The following is a 19,879-nucleotide window of genomic DNA, read 5'->3' on the forward strand; positions in this document are numbered from 1 at the left end:
GATTACCTGGAGACAAGGGTTCTAGAGGGTGAGCATGCGAGCTACGGGCAGTACCTCCGCCAAGCGGGGCCCAGATGACCCGGCGGATGGCCTGCACCCAGTCCTCCATGTCCCGCTGGGAGCTGGCCATGAGCAGGAGCGCCTCGGGGTTGGCCGGCACCTTCTCCCTCTCCCCGGCTCCACCTGCAAGACAGGGAGAACAGGCTTACTGCAGGGACCTCAGCGACACTGGGGTGCCTCCCCCACAGGGCTCTCTCCAGCCCTGACACCAGCTGGCTTTTATTCCCGGGGGTGTGAGAAGGCTGTTTCCCCAAAACCGCCCTGCAACAGCCATGCTTTTTGGTTCTACATCTGCACCCCATCACGTTCACGCCTCACACGTCTGTCTTTCGAGCCCCCTTGGGTTTCTTTTCTCCCTTCGTCTTCTTTGTTATTGTTCTGTGTCAAATCAGAAATAATTAAAACCATCCCGGGCCACTATTAGGAAAAAGCACTTAGGTGTGACACCAGCTCAGAGAAGGTCAGACGCCAGAGAAGCTTTGTTACATGTTTTACTTAAGTCATCTTTGCACGTCTTTCTTTTTTTTAAGTTGTGAATTTATTTTAGAAAAATTTTTAAATGGAAGTACTGAGAATTGAACCCAGGACCTTGTGCATGCTAACCATGCACTTTACCACTAAGCTGTACCCACCCCTCCCCACCCCAACTTTGCACATCTTAAGCACATAGTGCAGTGTCACTGTGTGCCTTTAACAGGGGCTCTGACATCACAGCCTGCCCTCCCCCGGGGTGAAGATGAGACCTGATTCTCCATATGTATTAACGTTACAGAGGCTTGATGTTAAATCAGGATGGAGCAAACACTCCAGAACCCTCCGCCTGCCCTCCCCACTCACATCTAGATAGTGGATCATTATCTAAATGCAGAAAGAGGGAAAAGCTTGGATGAACTGCCTTTTCCCCTCCGGTAGCTCCAGCGGTCCTGGCGTTTTCATGTGTAAATGAATTAATCTTTGAAATGGACAGAGAACAATTTATACCGAGCTGAAGGATAGAAAACACAGTCCGTTTAAGGGATTTTCAAGAATAATCTTGTTTTTACGCCCCATTTCCCATCCCACAACATGTAACTCACCATTAACTGCTAAGGTCCCAGAGCCTCAGATCCTAACTGGGACCACCTGCTGGTGGGGTGAGTCCCAGGGAATTCTGTGTTCCCAAGGGGGTAAGAACGGTGAGACCCAGGCTGCTTCTTGCTAAAGCCTGCAGCCCAGGGACAGGAGTAAGTTCTTATTGAGCACTGGTATCTGCCTTCCAGGGAACTCTGGAGCAGTCTGTGACCCTTCCAAGTGAACAAAGCTGACAGACACAGCCGCCCTCCTGGGACTCTGCGGGGGGTACTGTTACTATTTGCATTTGATGGGCAAGGAAACTGAAGCACAGAGTGATTAAGGAACTTGTCTGAAGTCACACAGCTAATAGAGCCTCCGGAAAGGAATTCAGCCCTGCTGGCACCTTGATTTGAGTCCAGTGAGACCTGTGTCAGACTTCTGACCTACAGAACATAAGATAATACATTCGTGTTGTTCAAGCCGCTAAGTTTGTGGTAATCTGTTACAGCAGCAATGGAAAACTAACACAGACAGTTTCTGTTGCTGTGTTTTTGAGGTCACAAGTCTTTTCATTTTCTCTGTCTAATCTGTCATCAATCCTATCCAGTGTATTTTTTCTCTCGTATATTGTAGATTTGAGCTCTAGAAGTTTAAGTCTTTAAAAAAAATCTTTCATGTCTCTACTTAACTTTCTGAGCATAAGAGATACAGGAATAAAAACTGTTTCAATGTTTCTGTCTGCTAATTCTAACATCTGTGTCACTCCTGGGTTGGTTTCAATCGATCGTTTTTATTTCTCCTCATTACAGGTCATGTTTTCCTGAGTCTTTGTATTCCTGGTATTTTTGGTTAGGTGCCAGACATTGTGATTTTTAAAGGGTTAGGTGCTGGGTATTTTTGTATTCCTCTAAAGATATTTATTTAAGCCTTTTTCTGGGATGAAGTTAGGTTACTTGGAAAGGGTCTTATCCTTATAGATTTTGCTTCTAAGATTTATCAGGTGGGTACAGAGTTCTCAGTATGGAGCTAACTAGTCCCCACTGCTGAGAGGAAACCCTTCTGTGTGTTCCATGCAAGGCCCAGGAGTCGTGAGGTTTTCCAGGGTGGCAGGTGGGAAAAGGCACTCTTCCCTGCCCTGTATTAGAGCGGTCGGTGTTGCTTCTGACCCTTTCCAGTGGTTCCTTCCTCAGTCTCAGGTTAATTCCCTTATATGCACAGGGTGACAGGTTCCCAAGGGAGTTTCCTCTCTGAGCAGCTGTTTCCTCCTTGGTATTCTACCCTGAAAACTCTTAGATACTTTGGTCTCCCTTGCTCCTTGATTGCTGTTTCTTTAACTCATGGAGTCAATCCACTGGGCTCCACCTAGGTCCCCTTCCTGCATCACAGCCTGAAAATTTTCCCAGGCAGAAAGCCAGGACTTGTATACAGCTCATCTCATGGGTCCCCCATCTCTTGGGGGTTCACAGTCCTTCCCTGCCTAATGTCTATCTAGTGTCTTGAAAAACATTATTTCAATGCAACACTGTAAACTGACTATACTTCAATAACAAAACATTATTTCATATTATTTGTCTTTTTGGGGGGGGGTTGTTTTTGGTGAGAGTATTAATCGGTCCCTGTTGCTCCATCTTATCCAGAAGTGAAAGTCCTATGACCACGGCTAAGGGCCCAGTGTATGTAAAACACTGTGTAAGACACACCATCACATTTAGTCTTCATAAACACTGTATGAAGCAGGAGTGTTACTGACCCCATTTTACAGATGAAGAAACTGAGGCTTGGAGAAGTTAAACCCTTAGCTCACCAACAAACAAGAAGAGGGGCCAAGATTCAGCTTGTTCAACTATAAACTCAATCTCTTTTTGCAGTGTAAAGCTCCCTCTATGTTCATGGCGAGGAATACAAGAAAGATAAAATAGGTCATCACAGCAAACGCTGGGATATTCTACAGCATTTAATTGTGCATGCCTACCTTTTCCTCTGTTCCTTAGGAAAGATTAGTACTAGCTTTAGTTAAGGCAAAAAGTCGTAACCGCAATATTTCAGGAAGACATGCACCATGAAAAATGGGGGTCTCTTGTTACTGTCTCCGGTCTTCCCCTTTTCTTTTATTAAGGAGTTTGTGTGGCCACGGTGTTCCCATCCCACCCTGCCACATATCCCAGGCATTTGAGGCCCTCTAGAATGGTGCTTAGAGCCCCACGGGGGTCCATCACTCAGCTCCACCAGGGGGAGTGCCGTGACTTCCCCAAATGTCAGTCACACACCCGTGGGGTGAAGACAATGAAGGTGCCTACCTTTTTGGGAGAATGAAATGAGCTATTCCCTCAGCTTAGCACCTGGCATCTAACAAGCAGGCGCTAAATATTCACTTTTATTATCACACTCAATTAAATGCAGTCTAGAGCAGAATTTCTCCACCTCAGCACCACCGATGTTCTGGGCCAGATATTTCTCCCTTGGGGCGGTGGGGGGCTGTCATGCGTGGTAGGATGGTGGGTGGCATCCCGGGCTGCCACCCACTAGATGCCAGTAGCAGCCTCTCCCTCCCTCCCTTGACAACCGAAAAGTTCTCCATCCATATGTTGCCAAATGTTCCTTAGGAGGCAAAACTGTCCCCAGTTGAGAAGCATTGATGTAGAGCAACCAGATCTATACTTCCTATGTGGCTAAATGACCTTTAAGATTCTATAGTTGTCCTGGGCATATATCCAAAGAAAAATATAATTTGAAAAGACACATGCACCCCCAACGTTCCTAGCAGCACTGTTTACAATAGCCAAGACATGGAAACAACCTAAATGTCCATCGACAGATGACTGGGTAAAATAGTTGTGGTATATTTATACAATGGAATACTACTTGGCCATGAAAAAAGGATGAAACAATGCTTTTTGCGGCCACATGGATGGCCCTAGAGATTGTCATTCTAAGTGAAGTGAGCCAGAAAGAGGAAGAAAAATACTATATGTATCACTCATATGTGGAATCTAAAAAAAAAAAAAAAAAAAGACGAACTTATTTACAAAATAGAAATAGACTCACAGACATAGAAAAGAAACTTATGGTTACCAGGGGGGAAAGGGGTGGGAAAGGATAAACTGGGGGTTTAAGATTTGCAGATACTAACTACTGTATATAAAATAGATAAACAACAAGTTTCTACTGTAGAGCACAGGAAACTATATTCAGTATCTTGCAGTAACCTACAATGAAAAAGAATATGAAAACAGGAAATTGACAAAACACTGTAAACTGACTATAACTCAATAAAATAAAATTAAAAAAAGAATATGAAAACAAACATATGTATGTATATATGTGACTGAAACAGTATGCTGTACACCAGAAATTGACACAACATTGTAAACTGACTATACTACAATAAAAAAAGAATGCAAAAAAAAAAAAAAAAAAAAGATTCTACAGTTGTATGACATCCCTCCCAAAAGCACAGCATGGCTTGTCTGAAAACCATCACCACCTGCATCACACCGGCTTCCTCCTGTGTTCCTATCTCAGAGCTGGGCAACCGGGTGCCCCAAGCGCACAGTGGGGAGTCACCTGGCCTTTTCCCTCCCCTCATCCCCACACTAATCCATACTGTTCCCTCATTGAGCTCATCCAGTCTCAGGGCTTTAACTGTTGTCCCTATGCTGATGACTTCCAAATTCACTGCTCTTCTGCCCTCCAGACCTCTATCCCCCACCCCTCAGCTCCACTAAGATGGCTCCAGGCCTCTTCCACTCACCAAATATGGAACCCCTCTCCAGGTCTGCCACCCCTCTCTTTCCTGGGTGAGGGCAGCTCCGCCTTCTCGTTACTTAAGTGGAAACCAGACCCATCCTCAGCTCCACTCTCTCATGTCTCCTATCAGCAGTTTCTGTTGCCTCCTTCTTCAAAATACATTCCAATTCTGACCACTTTTCACTGTCCCACCTGGCCCGAGCCCATATCATCTCTCCTCTGGATCAGTGGCATGGTCTCTAGGCTCCCTCCCTTGCCCTCTATGACCTGTTCTCAAAACATCAGCACAGTGACCCTGTTGAGACCCACACCAGCTCACAATCCCACAGCGGCCCCCCTCTCAGCAAAGTCTTTGCAGTCACTTTCCAGGGCCCTGGCCCCCTCAGCCGCTACTCCTCCGGCCTCACGGCTGCTCTCTGCTGTTCCCCGGACAACCAGACACCTGCCTTCCCTCTGCCCTTGCTCTTGCCGGGAAAGCTGTTCTCCCAGACACCGCCATGACTAGTGCCCTCACCTCCTAATAGCCTTTCCTCAAATGTCACCCTGGGGAATCCTTTCTGACCACCCTATGTAAACCTCACTTCTCATCACCCATTGCAACCTGGGACCCTCCCCGGTCTTAATTTTTCCATAGCCCTTATCACAATCCAGCACACATGCAGTTTATGGGTTTACATAATATGTTTATTTATACTGTATATTTTCCATGCATTCCTCTTCTGTCTGTTTCATAAGCCACCCCAGCACCCCAAGCGATGCGTGGCATGGGGAGGGCGTGCACGGAACTGTGATGAATGGAAAAGCAAGAGCTGCAGCAGAACCGAGGTGATAGGCACTCACTCTAAGGGAGGCACGATGTTAACGAATTGATGGGAAATGGTGTCATCATTCCCATTTTAAAGGAAAAAAAGCAAAAGTCCAGAGATGTTAAGAAACACGTCCAAGCTGTAAAATCAGTGAACCAGGACCCCAGGCAGCCCGGCTCCTAACCTTGACCTCACTCTGCGCTCACTACGTCAGCCTGGGGCTTGTGGAAGGGGCAGGCCCCTAAGTGACCCAGCAAGGACCCTGCCCAGCTTGTCTTGTTCCCAGCTGGGCTTTCTTCCCCCCGGGGCTCTGGGATTTAAAACCTTCCTTTTGTGCCGGAGTCTCTCTTCGCACCCATGCAAGGGGCTCTGGGGAGAGGAGGTGACTCCAGAACACAGCAGATCCTGGCAGGGCTTCCAGGACAAGATCTACCTTTCACCCTTTCTGTATAAGAATTTTCATAATAAAAAGAAACAGAGTCAAGGACACCAGCAAGCCCATTTTGTGAACATAGTAGCTCGCAGGACCCTTTCTATGGCATTCAGGTCGAAAAGCTGTCCTTCTGATGTAATTAATCAAATGATATCTGAATTAGCTAGGGATTTAGAGGAAATGTTTACAAAATACAAGAAGTCACTATTTAAAGGTGACAACAGAAGCAATGTACTAAGTGTCACAGGGACCACCAGCATCCTACTGACTGCCCAGGGGAGCGGGGAGCCCTGGGGAGGGCCCCAATACTTGGGTTCTCAGGGGTGAAGGCCAAGTGTGGGGAAGCAGCTGTGCAGAGCAGCGTAATTCAATGGAAATATTATGTGAGCCACAGGCAATTTCAAATGTCTTAGTAGCTACATTTAAAAACCAAAAAGCTGGTGAACTCATTTTGAATGCTATATTTTGTTTATCCCAATACATCCAAAATAATATAATTTCTTTCAACACATAATCAGAAACTATTGAGATATGATATACATATGTATTTTTTTGTACTAAGTCTTCAAAATTTAGTGTGTATTTTGTACTAACAGCACATGGGGACTAGCCACATGTCAAGTGCTCAGTAGCCACATGTGGCTGGTGGCCCCGGGCCTGGGCAGCTGTCAGACAGCATAGACGGGGGCTGCAGAGGAGGGGAGAGCCCACCGCCCCCAGACTTCCTGAGACGGCTCGTGTGTTTGCACATGCACGCACTTGCTCGTCCAGCTCTGGGTAACGTCGAGAAGCCAGCATGGTTTTTCCTCCCCTGCCTATCCCTGCCAGGCTGCCCCAGGCTGAACCAGAGCAGAGGTGCAAGCATCCCACGAATCTCTGTCATCCTGTCTTCACTCAATTTCTCTTGCTGGCAGTCACTGAACGCCACTTGCCCTTCCAGGGTTAATCACCACCCCCAGCCTGGTGTCCCTGCAGCCTGCCCTTGACCCTGGCTGTCCACTTACCCCTGGGCAGACGCCTGCTCCTCTTCAGATGCCTGGCGAGGCAGAAAGGCATGGTGTAAGAAGTGGTGGGGCCGTGGCGGCAGGAGCGGCAGCCAAGCTCGGCAGGGCCAGGGACAGATGCCAGGTGCACGCGGGCTGGCAGTTCGGGTTTGTTCGTGTGGCTGGAGGCAGAGGCTGCAGCCTCTGGGCTGTCTGTGCTCTGCCAGTGGGCGGAGGGTGGGGGGGGACCAGGCACTTTTTGTCTGCCCTGGGGAACTTCTGTACTTCTCAGTGCCCCAAAGCCGGGACTATCCTGGGCGGAGCGGGGCGAGGAGGAACAGCTGGGTTCCTGCGGGGCCCTCCAGCTGGTGCTGGTGCACCATCTGCCCTGGTTTCCTACAACGGAAATCCCTGGGCAGGTCCCAAGCACCGACCACCTTGCACATGCCAGCTTGCATTCTAGGACTGAGAGCACACGGAGTGCCACCTGGCTGCCTTTGGGTCCATCCCTTCCCCCAGCATGCGAGGGGCTGAGAACATAGGGCCAGACCCCTGGCCCCACCAGCTTTGTGCCTCTGGGTCCTCCTCTCCAAGTGGAGACTCAGGGAGCCTTCCTCACTGGGTTGGTGGAGACTAAATGAATACGTGGGAGAAAGCTGATGGAACGTTAAGTGCTTACTGGCCACCTACTCTTTTTACGTTTCCGTCTCTTCATCAGCAAAATGAGGCCAATAACTGGACCTGCCTCTTGAGGTTCTGGTGAGGGTTGAATGAAACAAGGATGCCAGAAGTTGGGCATGGCACCTGTCCGTGCTTCCTACGTGCCATCTGTAGAGACCATCATCCCTATGTTACGGCAGGGCAGCCGGAACTCCAGAAGCTTCCAGTGGCCCAGGGCCACCCGGCTAGGAAATGGCACAGCAGGATTTGGATTTAGCAGTTTGGGGTTCCTTCCATGAAATCAGCTGCTACCCTTATGGTGCACCCCCTGACCCTCAGGATAAAGAGCCCGAGACAGCCCCCTTGCCCAGCCTGGCTGCCTCTCCGGTATCACTCACTCCTCCCAGCGCAGCGTCAGGAGCCTGGACCACTGGCAGCTCCGAAGATAACAGCTTAAGGGCTGGCAGGGTGGGGGGCTGGGGGGGGGCAGGGGCAGTGGGCACCAAACTCTGGTGAGAAAGTACAGGGTGAGGGGCTACACTTGTGTTGATGCCACCTGTTTACCTGCCTTCCTTTAGATGGAGCCTTCCTCAGCACGGATGTACCCAAAGCCAATGCTCTGTTTAGTGCAGACGCACTGGCCGCGTCGCCACCAAAGTCAGTGACAATACAAGCATGTCCACCATCACCACTGTTATTTAACATTTCCTGGAAGTATGTGCCAGTGCAATTAGATTAGAAAGAAAACATAAAACTATAAAAGCTGGAGGGGAGGGCCTGGTCTTATTACTATTTGTGGTTATTATTTATTTGTGTGGAGAGCCTAAGTCAATAAACTGAAAATCCATCACAAGCAATGAGAGAATTCAGTACAGTAGCCAGATACAAAATTAATACACAGAAACCACAATCTGTTTATAAATTAGAAGAGACAGAAATGCATATCATCTGTCATAAGTAGGAAAACTCAAACAGAGATGCCAATTTCCCCAATTTAGTCCATAAATCAGCACAATAAAATACAATCGTATTTCTTTTTTAAATTAGGCAAGTTGAGTCTAAAATTCTTAAGTAAAAATAGCAAATGCATTTTTGTAAAAAAAAAAAAAAAGAATAGTGAAATCAGACCAGCCCTAGCAATTACTAAAACAGAGTGAAATATGCAGCTGCGATAATTAAAGCAACGCAGTACTGCCCAACATGAAAACAGACTCAAACACATTTGGGAGCTTGGAATAGAATTAGGAAGTTATTTCAAAGGGGCCAATACAAGATGGATTCTTTAGTAAATGGTATAAGAACAATTGAACAGCCACCTAGAGCAAAATTACCAAGTTGGAAACTTATACCCCATCTTACAACAAATAAAAAAAAAATCATGATGGTTCAGAGATTTAAAGATAAAAAAATGAAATCACGAAGTACCAAGATCCATTGTGGGAGAAATTTTGTTTAATCTCGAAGTGGGAAAGGTCTTTCTAATTTGACTCCAAAACCAGAGACCACAAAAGAGAATCTCACTACAGGAAAGTTAAAAACATTTGCAAGGCAAAGAAAAGACAGTGAAAAGACAAATGACAAAAGGAGAGGGGTATATATTCATAAAATGAGATGCTTTGCAGGTATTAAAAAAAAGGAGGATGCAGCTTATGCTCAGAATGTTCTCTGCTAGATACTGTTAAATGAAAAAGCCAAGGGAGGAATAACATGCTACCATTTTTGCAAACGAAGGGAGGGAGGAAGGAAAAACAGAAATATTCCTGTTTGTGCAAAATACCTCTGGAAGGAGACAAAGACATTGGGAGCAGCAGTTCTTTGGGGCGGAAAGTGGACAGATAAAGGAAAAGGGGGCAGGGAGGCCGGCTTTTGGACTTTTGATATTTGTACCATGTTATTTATTTGAAAAAAATAGATGAAAATGGAGTTTAATAGAAAGTGACAAGTAGGAAAGAAATCTCACATCCCCTGTGGGCTGTGGGCTGCAAGCTGTGCAGAGTGGAGGATGGGGGTGGATGGTGGGCACGCTGGCACCTGGGAGTCCCTCAGAGCCGGGTGACCAGCTGACCGAGGGGTGTGGGGCTCACAGCTGGAGGACTGACCCGAGGGGGATGGGTGAGGAAAGGGGACAGACCCTTACCAAGCTGGTAATAAAGATTTTCGCACCACTTCTTTGTGCAACATAATTTGACAATAGAGTGGACCTCCCTTATCTGCGGGGGACACACCCCAAGACCCCCAGCGGATGCCCCAAACTGCAGATAGTACCAACCCCTGTATGTCTGATATTTCTCCTGTACATATATACATGCCTGTGATTAAGTGTAATTTATAAATTAGGCATATTAAGAAATTAACAATAACTAGTAATAAGACAGAACGGTTATAAAAATATCCTGTAATAAAAGTTATGTGACTGGGACACCTTGACAGTCGATTGGATAACCACGAGGGCTGCTCAGTGACTAAGGGGCCGGCAGCTTATTCTGTGTGGCTCTGCTGGACCAAAGGGTGACTAACCCCTCCGTGGGACACAGCAAGACAGCACGAGACTTCAGCACACTACTCAGAACGGCGTGGATTGTTCTAAAGCTGATGTCTTGTTTATTTCTGGAATTTTCCATTTAACATATTTTCAGACCACAGTTGACCGCAGGTAACTGAAACCACAGAGACCGAAACCACCACGGAAAGCCAAACCATGGATCGGGGTGGGGGCACTACTGTATCTCTCAAAATTTTAAATGACTCAGCCATCCTCCCTAGGGGATTTACCCTTCAGATAAATTTGCACTTGTGCATAATTAGGAGGCAGTGAGAAAAACAGGGAACAACTTAACCGTCCATCAAGTTAAATAAATAATGTCGTTTTGCTCTTTTGCTAGGGGGAGGGAGGAAGTAATTAGGTTTATTTATTAATTTTTTAATGGAGGTACTGGGGAGTGAACCCAGGACCTCGTGCATGCTAAGCATGTGCTTTACCACTGAGCTATACCCTCCCCCTAAATAAATAATGTGCTGGTTCAGTAAACGATGTCCATTCAAAAAAAAGTGGTGGTGGAACTATGTGATATGGAGTGATGTATTATTATGTGGAAAAAGCAAAATACCGCGGGAAGCACATGCTGCCATTTGTATAAGAGGGACAAGGACACACAAGGGCGTGGACACACAAGGGTGCCCATTTCTGAAAGGACAAGCAGGACCCGGGGACCCGGACTTGCTTCAGGGGAGGAGGTGAGGGGCTCAGGACACGAGGCTTGCTTTTCACCACAGGCCCTTTGAAGTGTTTGCATATGTTATCACAGGCACAGAGCGCTTTCTTGAATAAAAATTGTTTCTTTTCCTTGTTAAGAGAGGTGGTGGCCCCTGGGTTTGGCCCTGCAGAATCAGACCTGCCCTGTGCTTTGAGTACTTTTCGTTTAGGAAAAGGTCCCGAATGTCCTGCAATCGGTTTGCGGTCCAAGTTCCCCTTTGGCCAGCCTAGCCCCACAGCGGTTTCATTTCTCCAAACCAGCATCTCCCTGGGAAATCTTCTTTTGTGGTTCTGGGGATGTTTGCGTTTTTAGGGAATCCGTGCAGCACCCCATGGGAAAACTGGGGCTGTGACTTTTCTCACAGGGACAATTGCGGAAGTGAAGGAAGGGGCCAGCTGGGGAAGGCTCAGGCCCGGCCAGAGGGTCCCCTCTGAAGCACAAGGCCGGGCTCTCCCTTCCCTGGCAAGAATTCCACACCATAGCCCCTCTCTTCTGCCTTCAGGACATTTGCCCGGTCACTGCTTCCCACTGGGGCTCCTTTTGATTGGCTGAGGGGACCGTTTCAGCCCCTCCAGCTAGTCTCCATAGTGGACCCCCCAGGTACTCTGCCCTACTTCTTGTGCCCAAGATATACCACATACTTCATGTCTTATTGTCTTTGCACATGCTGTTCCCTCTTCTTGGGCTCCCTTCCCCTTGTGTCCACCTGGAAAACTCCTACCCATTCATCAAGACCCAGCTCAAATATCCCCACTTCTCCATCACCTTCCCTAACTGTTCCCCCCTCACCCACTCCCAGTTTTCCTTCTCCCACTCTCCCCTCCACAAAAGGCGTTTTGAATGTCTACCACGTGCCACACACTGGGCCATGTGCTGAGGACACAGCAGTGACAAAACCATGAGTCCCTGCCTCTTGGAGAAGGCAGCCAAGCTGGGGAGACAGGCTTGAACCATTATCACAGAAGCAAAACCACCGTGGGGAGCAAGAGCTAGGGAGGATTCCCGAGGGGAGGTCAGGGTGGGGGTCAGGGTAGGGGTAGGGGTGGGGTGGGACAGCCTCCCACCCACAGCTCTGCCCGCCTGGCTCTGGGCCTGGCCTGACCCGGCCCCCTGCTGTCTCCTGACCTGCCCGAGAAGCCAGGCCTTAGCAGCAACATAGCACTGCCCAACTGGAAAACACCACTAACTGTCAGGGCACTGCCCACCCACCCCTCACCTCCATTTTAAAATAACTTTTGGGCAGGAAAAAAAAAATAAGTTAAAAATAGCAACATGTGGAAATGGAATATGCCAGTTTCAGATGAAGAGCTGGTTCTGAACTGTTCCAGGGTGGGGAGGGTTGTGGGGGAGGAGGGGTGGGCCTGGCACTTGGAGGTGAGGGGAAAATATGTGATTTATGCTCAGGGACCTGGAAGGAATGATTATATTACATTATAAAATATTATATTATCAAATTTATAAAATATTAAATAAATAACAGAACAAAAGTTATAAAAATAAAAAATGAAATTTAAAATATATATTATATTATAAAAATGGAAAATAAAGGAACATTCATTGCCCTAAGAAAGGAAAAGGGAACATTTATGAAGTTCGACTTCCTTACATTCCTTGTACACCATTAGACCCAACCTCTCCTATGAATGTGCACAGGGATATTTATTTCTACCATGTTACAAGCAACGCCAGCTGCAGAGGTAACAAGGGCCCCCAGCTGTAGCTTTACTGGTCCTGCCGCCCCCACACTGCTTGCAAAGGCGGGCACCCCACAAAGCGACTCCAGGAAGTCAATGGTCTGATCGTATTACCGCCCCTACTATGTGCAGGAGAAGCTGGGGCTGGTGGGAGGGTTTCCCAAGCCCTAGGAATCTAGTAAGTGATGGAAGCTTGATTTGCACCGAAGACCCTCCCCAGCCTCCTCCCAGCCCCAGGTTCCCACCCTCCTGGGTCTCCCCTTCAAGGCTTCTCACACCTCTCCTGACCCCTAACGGAGGGCTTCGTCCAGGTGGGCGCTTCGGCATTTGTTAAACCAATGACTAAAGCACGCAGTGGGCTGGCAGGAGCTGTTATTAACTGCGGGGGCCTGGCGCCTTTCCCTACCTCACGTTGCTGCTGAGAACGTTTTCCCTAATACCACGTGGTGTCTTAGCCTGGGTTCCTCCAAACCAAAGCCAGAGACTGGGCTTGGGAAGCAGGGCAGGGAACAGAACAGGAAAGCAGGGACAGCCCACAGGGACGCCGGATCCAGCTGGCTGCTGTTTGGGAGCCTGGGGCCTCCACCCTGGTGGGATGGTCAGTGCAGCCTTCCAAAGGGTGTATCAGAATTGCCAGCCTGGGGACAAAAGGGGAGAGGTACCCATGGGCTCCAGTCAAGTGCGGTCCCGGGGGCGTTAACTTCCCTCTCCCCCTCCCCCAATCCCTCTTCCCCACCCCACCCCCACAGCCCTTCCCCCTCCTTCCCTGCAGGCTTGACCTGTGCAGGAGACTTCAGGCAGGCTGGGCCTGGTCTAGCCTGCATGTGTAGGGAGCCTCTTTCTTTCAGTGAGGCAACAGATACTCCTCAAGACCCTACTGTGTGCATGGCATGCAGGGGAGGGGTGGAGGGGGTGCCTAAGTAAAGAGGACAAGCAAGGCCGTGCCCTCCTGGAGCATACTCTTTGGGAAAATGGACAAAGGATGAGGGAGCAAATCAGGGAAGGAGGGAGCTCAGATGGGGTGACTGCAGCAGAGATGGGGTAGGGTTGCCCATCTGATCGGAAAAGTCTGTCTGAGGGGTCCTTGAGTTGAGAATTAAGTGACTAGAGGGGCCAGTCCAGGCACAGAGGGTTGGGGGGTGGGCAGCAAGTGCAAAGGCCCTGAGCTGGGAAAGGTCCTGAGGTCCTTGGTGTATCTTAATGCCCCCAATGGGGCATAAGTGGGTCCAGAGGCAGCTAGGAGGTTCTGGCAGGTGTTTGGGGGGAGAAGCGGTGGCGTGGGTGAAGGGGTGACGATCACCTGGGTTCAGGATGTCTTGGTCTCGGTGGTGATCCAGAGGAAGTGTTAGCACAAAGGTCAGCCTCTGGGGCTCCAAGCCTCTGCCCTTCCCCCACCGGCCCTGGGACATAAGTGGAGCCAAGGCAGGCACGATACCCAGTGCCAGTGGGAGGAGGGGGTGTCCTGAGTCCCACCACATCCAGCTCGCTGTCTCCAGAAACTGCACATTTTAGACTAAATTTAGAAAATAAATAAAAATCACTTTGTGATTGTAAGCATCAATTATAAAAATGCCAGTGACATCCCCTCACCCCCCTCACAGCTGATTCCCACCTCAGGCTCAAGCCCAGCTGCTTGTAAAGCACAGTCCCCAGGATGCTGCTCTGACTCCCCTTTCCTGGCTGTTGGCTCCCTGTGCCCAAGCCCCGCAGTCTGGCATCATGGGGGAATGCCCGGGCCACGGGGCAGGGGCTGACCATCATCCAAGGTCCCGGACTAGAGCCCTATCATTGACACCAGCCCGTGCCTACATCGCCACCTCTCCTTCTACCGGAAGGAAGTTCCTGTTTGTCCCCCGATGCTGGATGCCGCCCCCCTGGACAGGGGCTTCAGAACCGCTGCCCGGAAGGACATTCTACGGTCCTCTCATCACACAACCCACCAGGCACCAGGCTGGGGACGGGGGACACAGAGATGAAGCCCTGGTCCTCAGGGAGCCAAGGGCAAGCAGGTCAGCCACAGACTGGGAAGCAGCCCAAGACGCCAAATTAGCAACAGGAAGGACAGCTGCCCTTTCCTTTGGGGAGGATGCACTGCCTCTTTACTCTTTATTATGGAGATGGCGGTAAGCCCCTTCCCCAGTTCTGCATCACAAAACCTCGCCATCACAGGAACTCTTCCTAGTGGGGGGAAACACCGACGGCCGGGCCGGGAGAGGTGGGGGAGGGGGGTTCTTACCATTTCTGCCTCCCCTGGAGGTGAGTTCAGACCCCCTCCCTGAGGCCAGGGTGGAGGCAGCCTCCGCAGAAAGCCAAAGGCTAGAAGGAGCTCCTCTGGCTGGAGTAGGGGGGCTGAATGAAGAGACTGGGGCTGGGGAAAGTGACCTGCCAAGCAGGGGTTACGTGACCAGGGCCTAGGGAACTCCAAGCCCATGATCTACCCACCCAGTACTGTGCACTCAATCCAGCCGCCTCTGTTCCTTTCTGCCTCCGCTATCCGGCCCCGCGGAGCCACAAAATCTATGCTGGGCACATGAGAAATTCCTTAATTCGAGCTGGACCCCATGGATCTCTTTCTGATGCTCTTTTCTTCTTTGCATGGTTTTCCCCATATGTGGGCCCACCTCCAGCAGGTGTGTGAGACCTCAGGGCTTTAGCTGAGGTCTCCCCACCCTCTTCTTAAACCAAATTCTTCAGGATTTTTAAAAAAAACAATATACTATTTTTATAAGTGGCCTCCTTCCTGGACGCCAGGTATAAACAACCAGACAAGAAGTCTTGCCAGTGCCAGGATGGAGGTTTAATCTGTTCACTGTTACCCAGCACCACTCCCCGGCACAACTCCAGGAGGCAGCCATTCACATGGTAGTAGAAGTTCCTGGAACCTTCTGGGGGCAGCCATTTAATAATACAGTTTTAATAAATGGCACCCCAGTGGCTGACATTCACACTGTGGTTTAAGTGCCTGCCCACCTCCTTCCCTGGGGCAGCCATTCTCATTGTAGTCTAAAATGAATGGCGCCCTCTGGAGGCCCCACTCCACACTGCAGCTTCTGTGAATCCCTCCCCTGCTGGAGTTAACATGGTGGCCTCCATGTTCCCACATTTAAGCCTCAAAGCAACCTTGAGGAAGGTCTTATCTTTCAGCATCTTACAGAAGAAAACTACCTCAAACTCCCAGCCAGAGGTCAGAGCTGAGATTTTTATGCTTCATCTATTTGTTGTCCAGTGCTTTTCCCTTCAGCAGAACTGGCAGCGCTGGGGAGCAAAACCTCAACTCATCCAGCCTCTCCGGGCCTCCTGCCTACCACAGTCCCACAGCAACCCTCAGACTAGGCCTTGTGAATCCCATTTTCCTGGTGGGGAAACTGAGGCATGAAAATGCCGAGTCTCTTGCCTGAAGTCCTGCAGCCAGTGAGTGACCTGGGCCTGCCTGTCTCAGAGAAGGCCTGCTTCCCAGGGCTGCCCTGCCTTCCACCAGGATGGTCAGAATCCAATTCAACTGCCAGGACTCAAATGCGGTGGTGGCCACCGTCCACACTGAGGTGGGTGTTGTCCTTTACATGGTGTGCTTCGAGGACCCCCAAACCATCCCTGGGGTGTCAGTCTCTCACCTGACCCTCACTCCAAACAGATCTCCCCTGACAGGCAGGCCCTTGTCAAGGGTCACACCCCATGCTGGCTTGTGTAACTGATCACAGGGTGGCCCAGTGTCCCTTGTGAACAGCTGTTAGTAGACACTCGTCAGGGACCTGCAGAGAACATTTAAAAACCCACCACTGGGGCCTGGCTGGCGCAGCTGCTCAAAGAGGGAGCTGCTGGCCTGGCTGCCAAGCCTTTCAGGGCAGTGAGGTCTCCCTCCAGCCACTCCCAGACACACAGGAAGGCCCACTGCAGGCCCTTCGCCTCGGGTACAGGCTAGGACAGCTAAGCTGCCTCCTTTCTGTATAACACATGGTGCCATTGGGGGAAAAGAGAAAAACTGAAAAGTCATCAAACACTATGAACAGATGGGCACCGCACCTGGGGCTCGAGCCACACCTGGAGGGGCCACAGGAAGGTCTGGCCAGAACATCACTACCTGGCTGGCAGCTGCGTGAGGGAGGGCCTGGAGGTTAAGTGTAGGGGACACAGCACACAGTCCCGTTGGCACGGTAAAGGCTCTGAGAGGTCCACCGGCTCTGAGAGGTCCACCAGCAGAGAAAACGCTCGACTCCACTCAGCTCCACTCAGCTCCTCCCAGGGACCGCGAAACGCATTGCCAATGGCAACGCCTGTTAACCTCCTAAGAGATCCCAAGAACATGTGTTCCTGAGAAGATGCTGCGGGCGCTGCTGAGGTGGGGAAGAGAAAGGGCACTACTATGCCACATATCGTGATGGAACAGCATGGACACAGAGGGAGGAAAGGTGCCAGAGCCCTGCCTTCTGCATGCAAACAGCTTCATCCCTGTGGGTCCCTCCCTGATGCCCCTCCCTCATCTTTGCTCCTGTCCATCCACCCAACTGTCTGTCCTTGAGCAAGCCTGGGTGTGGCCTGATGACAGGGTGGACTAGACCTGGCCTCCTGGGGAAAGGCTACTGTAAACAGCACAGCCTCATTTACGGAGAGCCTAGTGCCCTCTTCCACTCCCGCCGCCGGCCAGCCTGGCCCAGGATGCGCTGCAGGCCAGCGTGGGGGACCAGAGCCCATGCCATGCCGGGCCCCACGGGGCCTCGCCTGCCCGGGAGCACCCAGGACGGGGAGAACCCCAGCTCCCCGCAGCTCCCCGCCCGTCAGTAGGGCGGAGGGACGCCCTCCAGCCGAGGCCAGATCGGGATGCCCAGCACAGCAGAGCTTTGTTCCAGCCTCCACCATCCATCGCCGTGCAGACGCTCCCTGAATGGCACTGTTGTGGTATTTTAAGAAGATTCTACAAATAGCACTAACTCAGAATGGGCCTCAGAGCCAGCGCATGAATGCTGCAGGCGAGGGCGGGCCAGCCTGGGAGCTCGAGCCAGGACAATGGGGCCTCACAGGGGAGGCAGGGCAGGATGCTGGGTGACCCGGGCCTTTTCCGGGGCTCCGTGGCCTCATTTCCCCCAGACTCACCCAGCGGCGCCCCCTCCTCCATTGCCCGGTCCTGGTCAGTGGCTTCTCGGGAGTTTATTGGGAAAGAGCAATTCCCCAGCCCCTCTGAATAAAGAAAGGGGCTGCAACATCCTTTCGGCGCCTGCTTCTCCCAGATTTCCAGAGATTTCATGCACTGATGGTGTCCTGCGGGTCATGGAGGAGGGGGGCACAGGAAGGAAGGATGTCCTTAGGTTTTCATGAGAAATCACTTTATTAGGTAGTCAGAGAAACCTCAGGACCCACAGTCCTAGCAGCCAAAGACCTTTAACTGGAATCTTTCCAAAAGAGTCCATTCTTGAGACTTGAAAGACAGCTGAGGGAAGAGAGAAACAGCCTGGATTTTGGGGTCATGCAGACCTGACCGGCGACATTTGGGTGGCCAGGGGCAAACTATTTATCTCTCAGTCTCGATGTCTTCATCTCCAAAATCCACAGTATCCAACGACCCTGGCGGGGAAGGTTGAGGAGTTGGGAGGCAGCGCATGCGCTGTGCTTGGCACCGACAGAGCTCAGCAAACTCAGCCTCTCCTCCCTCCCAGATGAAAGACCGTGTATTTAACGCCATGCATAAAACGTTTCTGAACTTGGTGGAGAAACCTGGCAGGCATCAAGGGAACCCCTCTTGACCCTGTGAATCCACAAAAACATTGGGGTTATGGAGTCAACGCAAATGAGCAAGGCAGGACGGTCGAGGTGTCCCGGGCCTGGGGCAGAGTAGAGACTTAAGGCAACATAAGCCTGTTGTGTCCCGTCTGGTACTTGGAAATGTTGAGACAATGGAGGAAGGATCATTTATGACAGAGCTGCCCGACTGCCCAGCGCATTCTGAGCAGGGGCCATGGCCGAGGGGCTGACTGGACATCCAGCTGTGAGAGGTGGCCTGAAGGCTGGCTCCCCTGTACCCATGGGCTCCCTCCCCCAACCCTCATCCTGCCTTGAATGACTCTTGAATGTCTGGTCCCTTCCCTCCATTCTTCCATTTTGGCGTAAGGAAAGTGTGATAGCCACTCTGTAAGTGGCCCAGCACAGAACCTGCCCTCAATTCATAGGGACTAAACTAGAACGCAGTTAGGCAGCCTTATTCAGGACCGAGGACTGGGGCCCCCAGACTCAGAGACTGTGAGTGAGGTCCCCACTGGCCTACTGACATGGTGGGTGGCCTTAGGCAAGTCATTTTCTCTTTGGGGAGTGTTTTTTAAAACTCACCTAGAAAAGAAGGTCAGGCTAGGTGATCTTGGAGGACCTGAGGACCTCCCAAGCTTGCGCCCTCTCAGCCTGGACATTACATCTCTAAGTCCCCATGTTTTGATCATTAGCAAGATGATAATCAGAGTGGACTCTCTCCTTGACCCTCCTTGGGGAGACTTCACAGGAAAAGAGCTTGCTTGTTCCCCACAGTGGATTGGGGCGAGGTAGGTAGGGGTCTGTTCGCAGGCAGGTGGCCCTGAACATGGCTGCTGGGACCTTGCTAAGTCAGAGGTACAGGTGTTTCCCTGAGGATCCCAGAGCCCGCTGTTGTGGGGAAGGCAGTGTTTGGTGTTGATGGGGCTCATCCTATACAACACCCTTTTTCTCCACAGCCTTGCCCCCTGGCAATAGCCTGGTGAGGCGGTGCTTTCCCAGCCGGGTGACACCGAAGTCCCGCACAGCCAGAGGCGCCGCAGGTCAAATTGGGAGAGTCGGGATTTGAACCCAGAGCAACCTGATTCCAAGGCCATTCATGCTGTCGCCCCACCCTGTCCCCATTCTGCACCCCCTTGGGGGGCCCCCTGGAGGGATGTGGGCCTCTCTGTGTCTGACTCTCCTCAACAGTAAACCGAGGAAGAGGAAATTGCCCAGTCTCAAAGATCTCTCCTTGCTCCCAAGTTCAGGGCTCTCTGCCTCCAGAAATTTTGGATGCAGGCTTCATGGAGTTCAAAATCCTCAAAAATGGCTATCAGTCAGGGGCCAGGATCAATCAGAATCAAAGTGGGTCCTAAGCCACATCTGGTCCTAGGTGGCCAGGTCCTAGAGAGTGGGGAGGCAGAGGGGCCCGGGAAGGCTGGGGGCAGTGACAAGTCACTAAGTGGTACGGAAATGT

General features: G+C 50.7%; 1 protein-coding gene across 5 annotated transcripts in view; it reads right to left on the bottom strand.

The window, feature by feature from the left end:
• Positions 1-19,879, bottom strand: part of ARHGAP22 (Rho GTPase activating protein 22) — a 179,315-nt gene that overhangs the window by 31,739 nt on the left and 127,697 nt on the right. For 4 of the 5 annotated variants that reach the window (XM_032491660.1, XM_032491662.1, XM_032491665.1 and 1 more), the window contains one exon: positions 7-183. In XM_032491660.1, coding sequence (XP_032347551.1) covers positions 7-183 — 177 coding nt within the window. The remainder of the gene's footprint in view (positions 1-6; positions 184-19,879) is intronic. The other variant, XM_032491663.1, reaches the window with a different exon arrangement.

This window comes from Camelus ferus, chromosome 11, assembly GCF_009834535.1.
Source record: "Camelus ferus isolate YT-003-E chromosome 11, BCGSAC_Cfer_1.0, whole genome shotgun sequence".
Lineage (NCBI taxonomy): Eukaryota > Metazoa > Chordata > Mammalia > Artiodactyla > Camelidae > Camelus > Camelus ferus.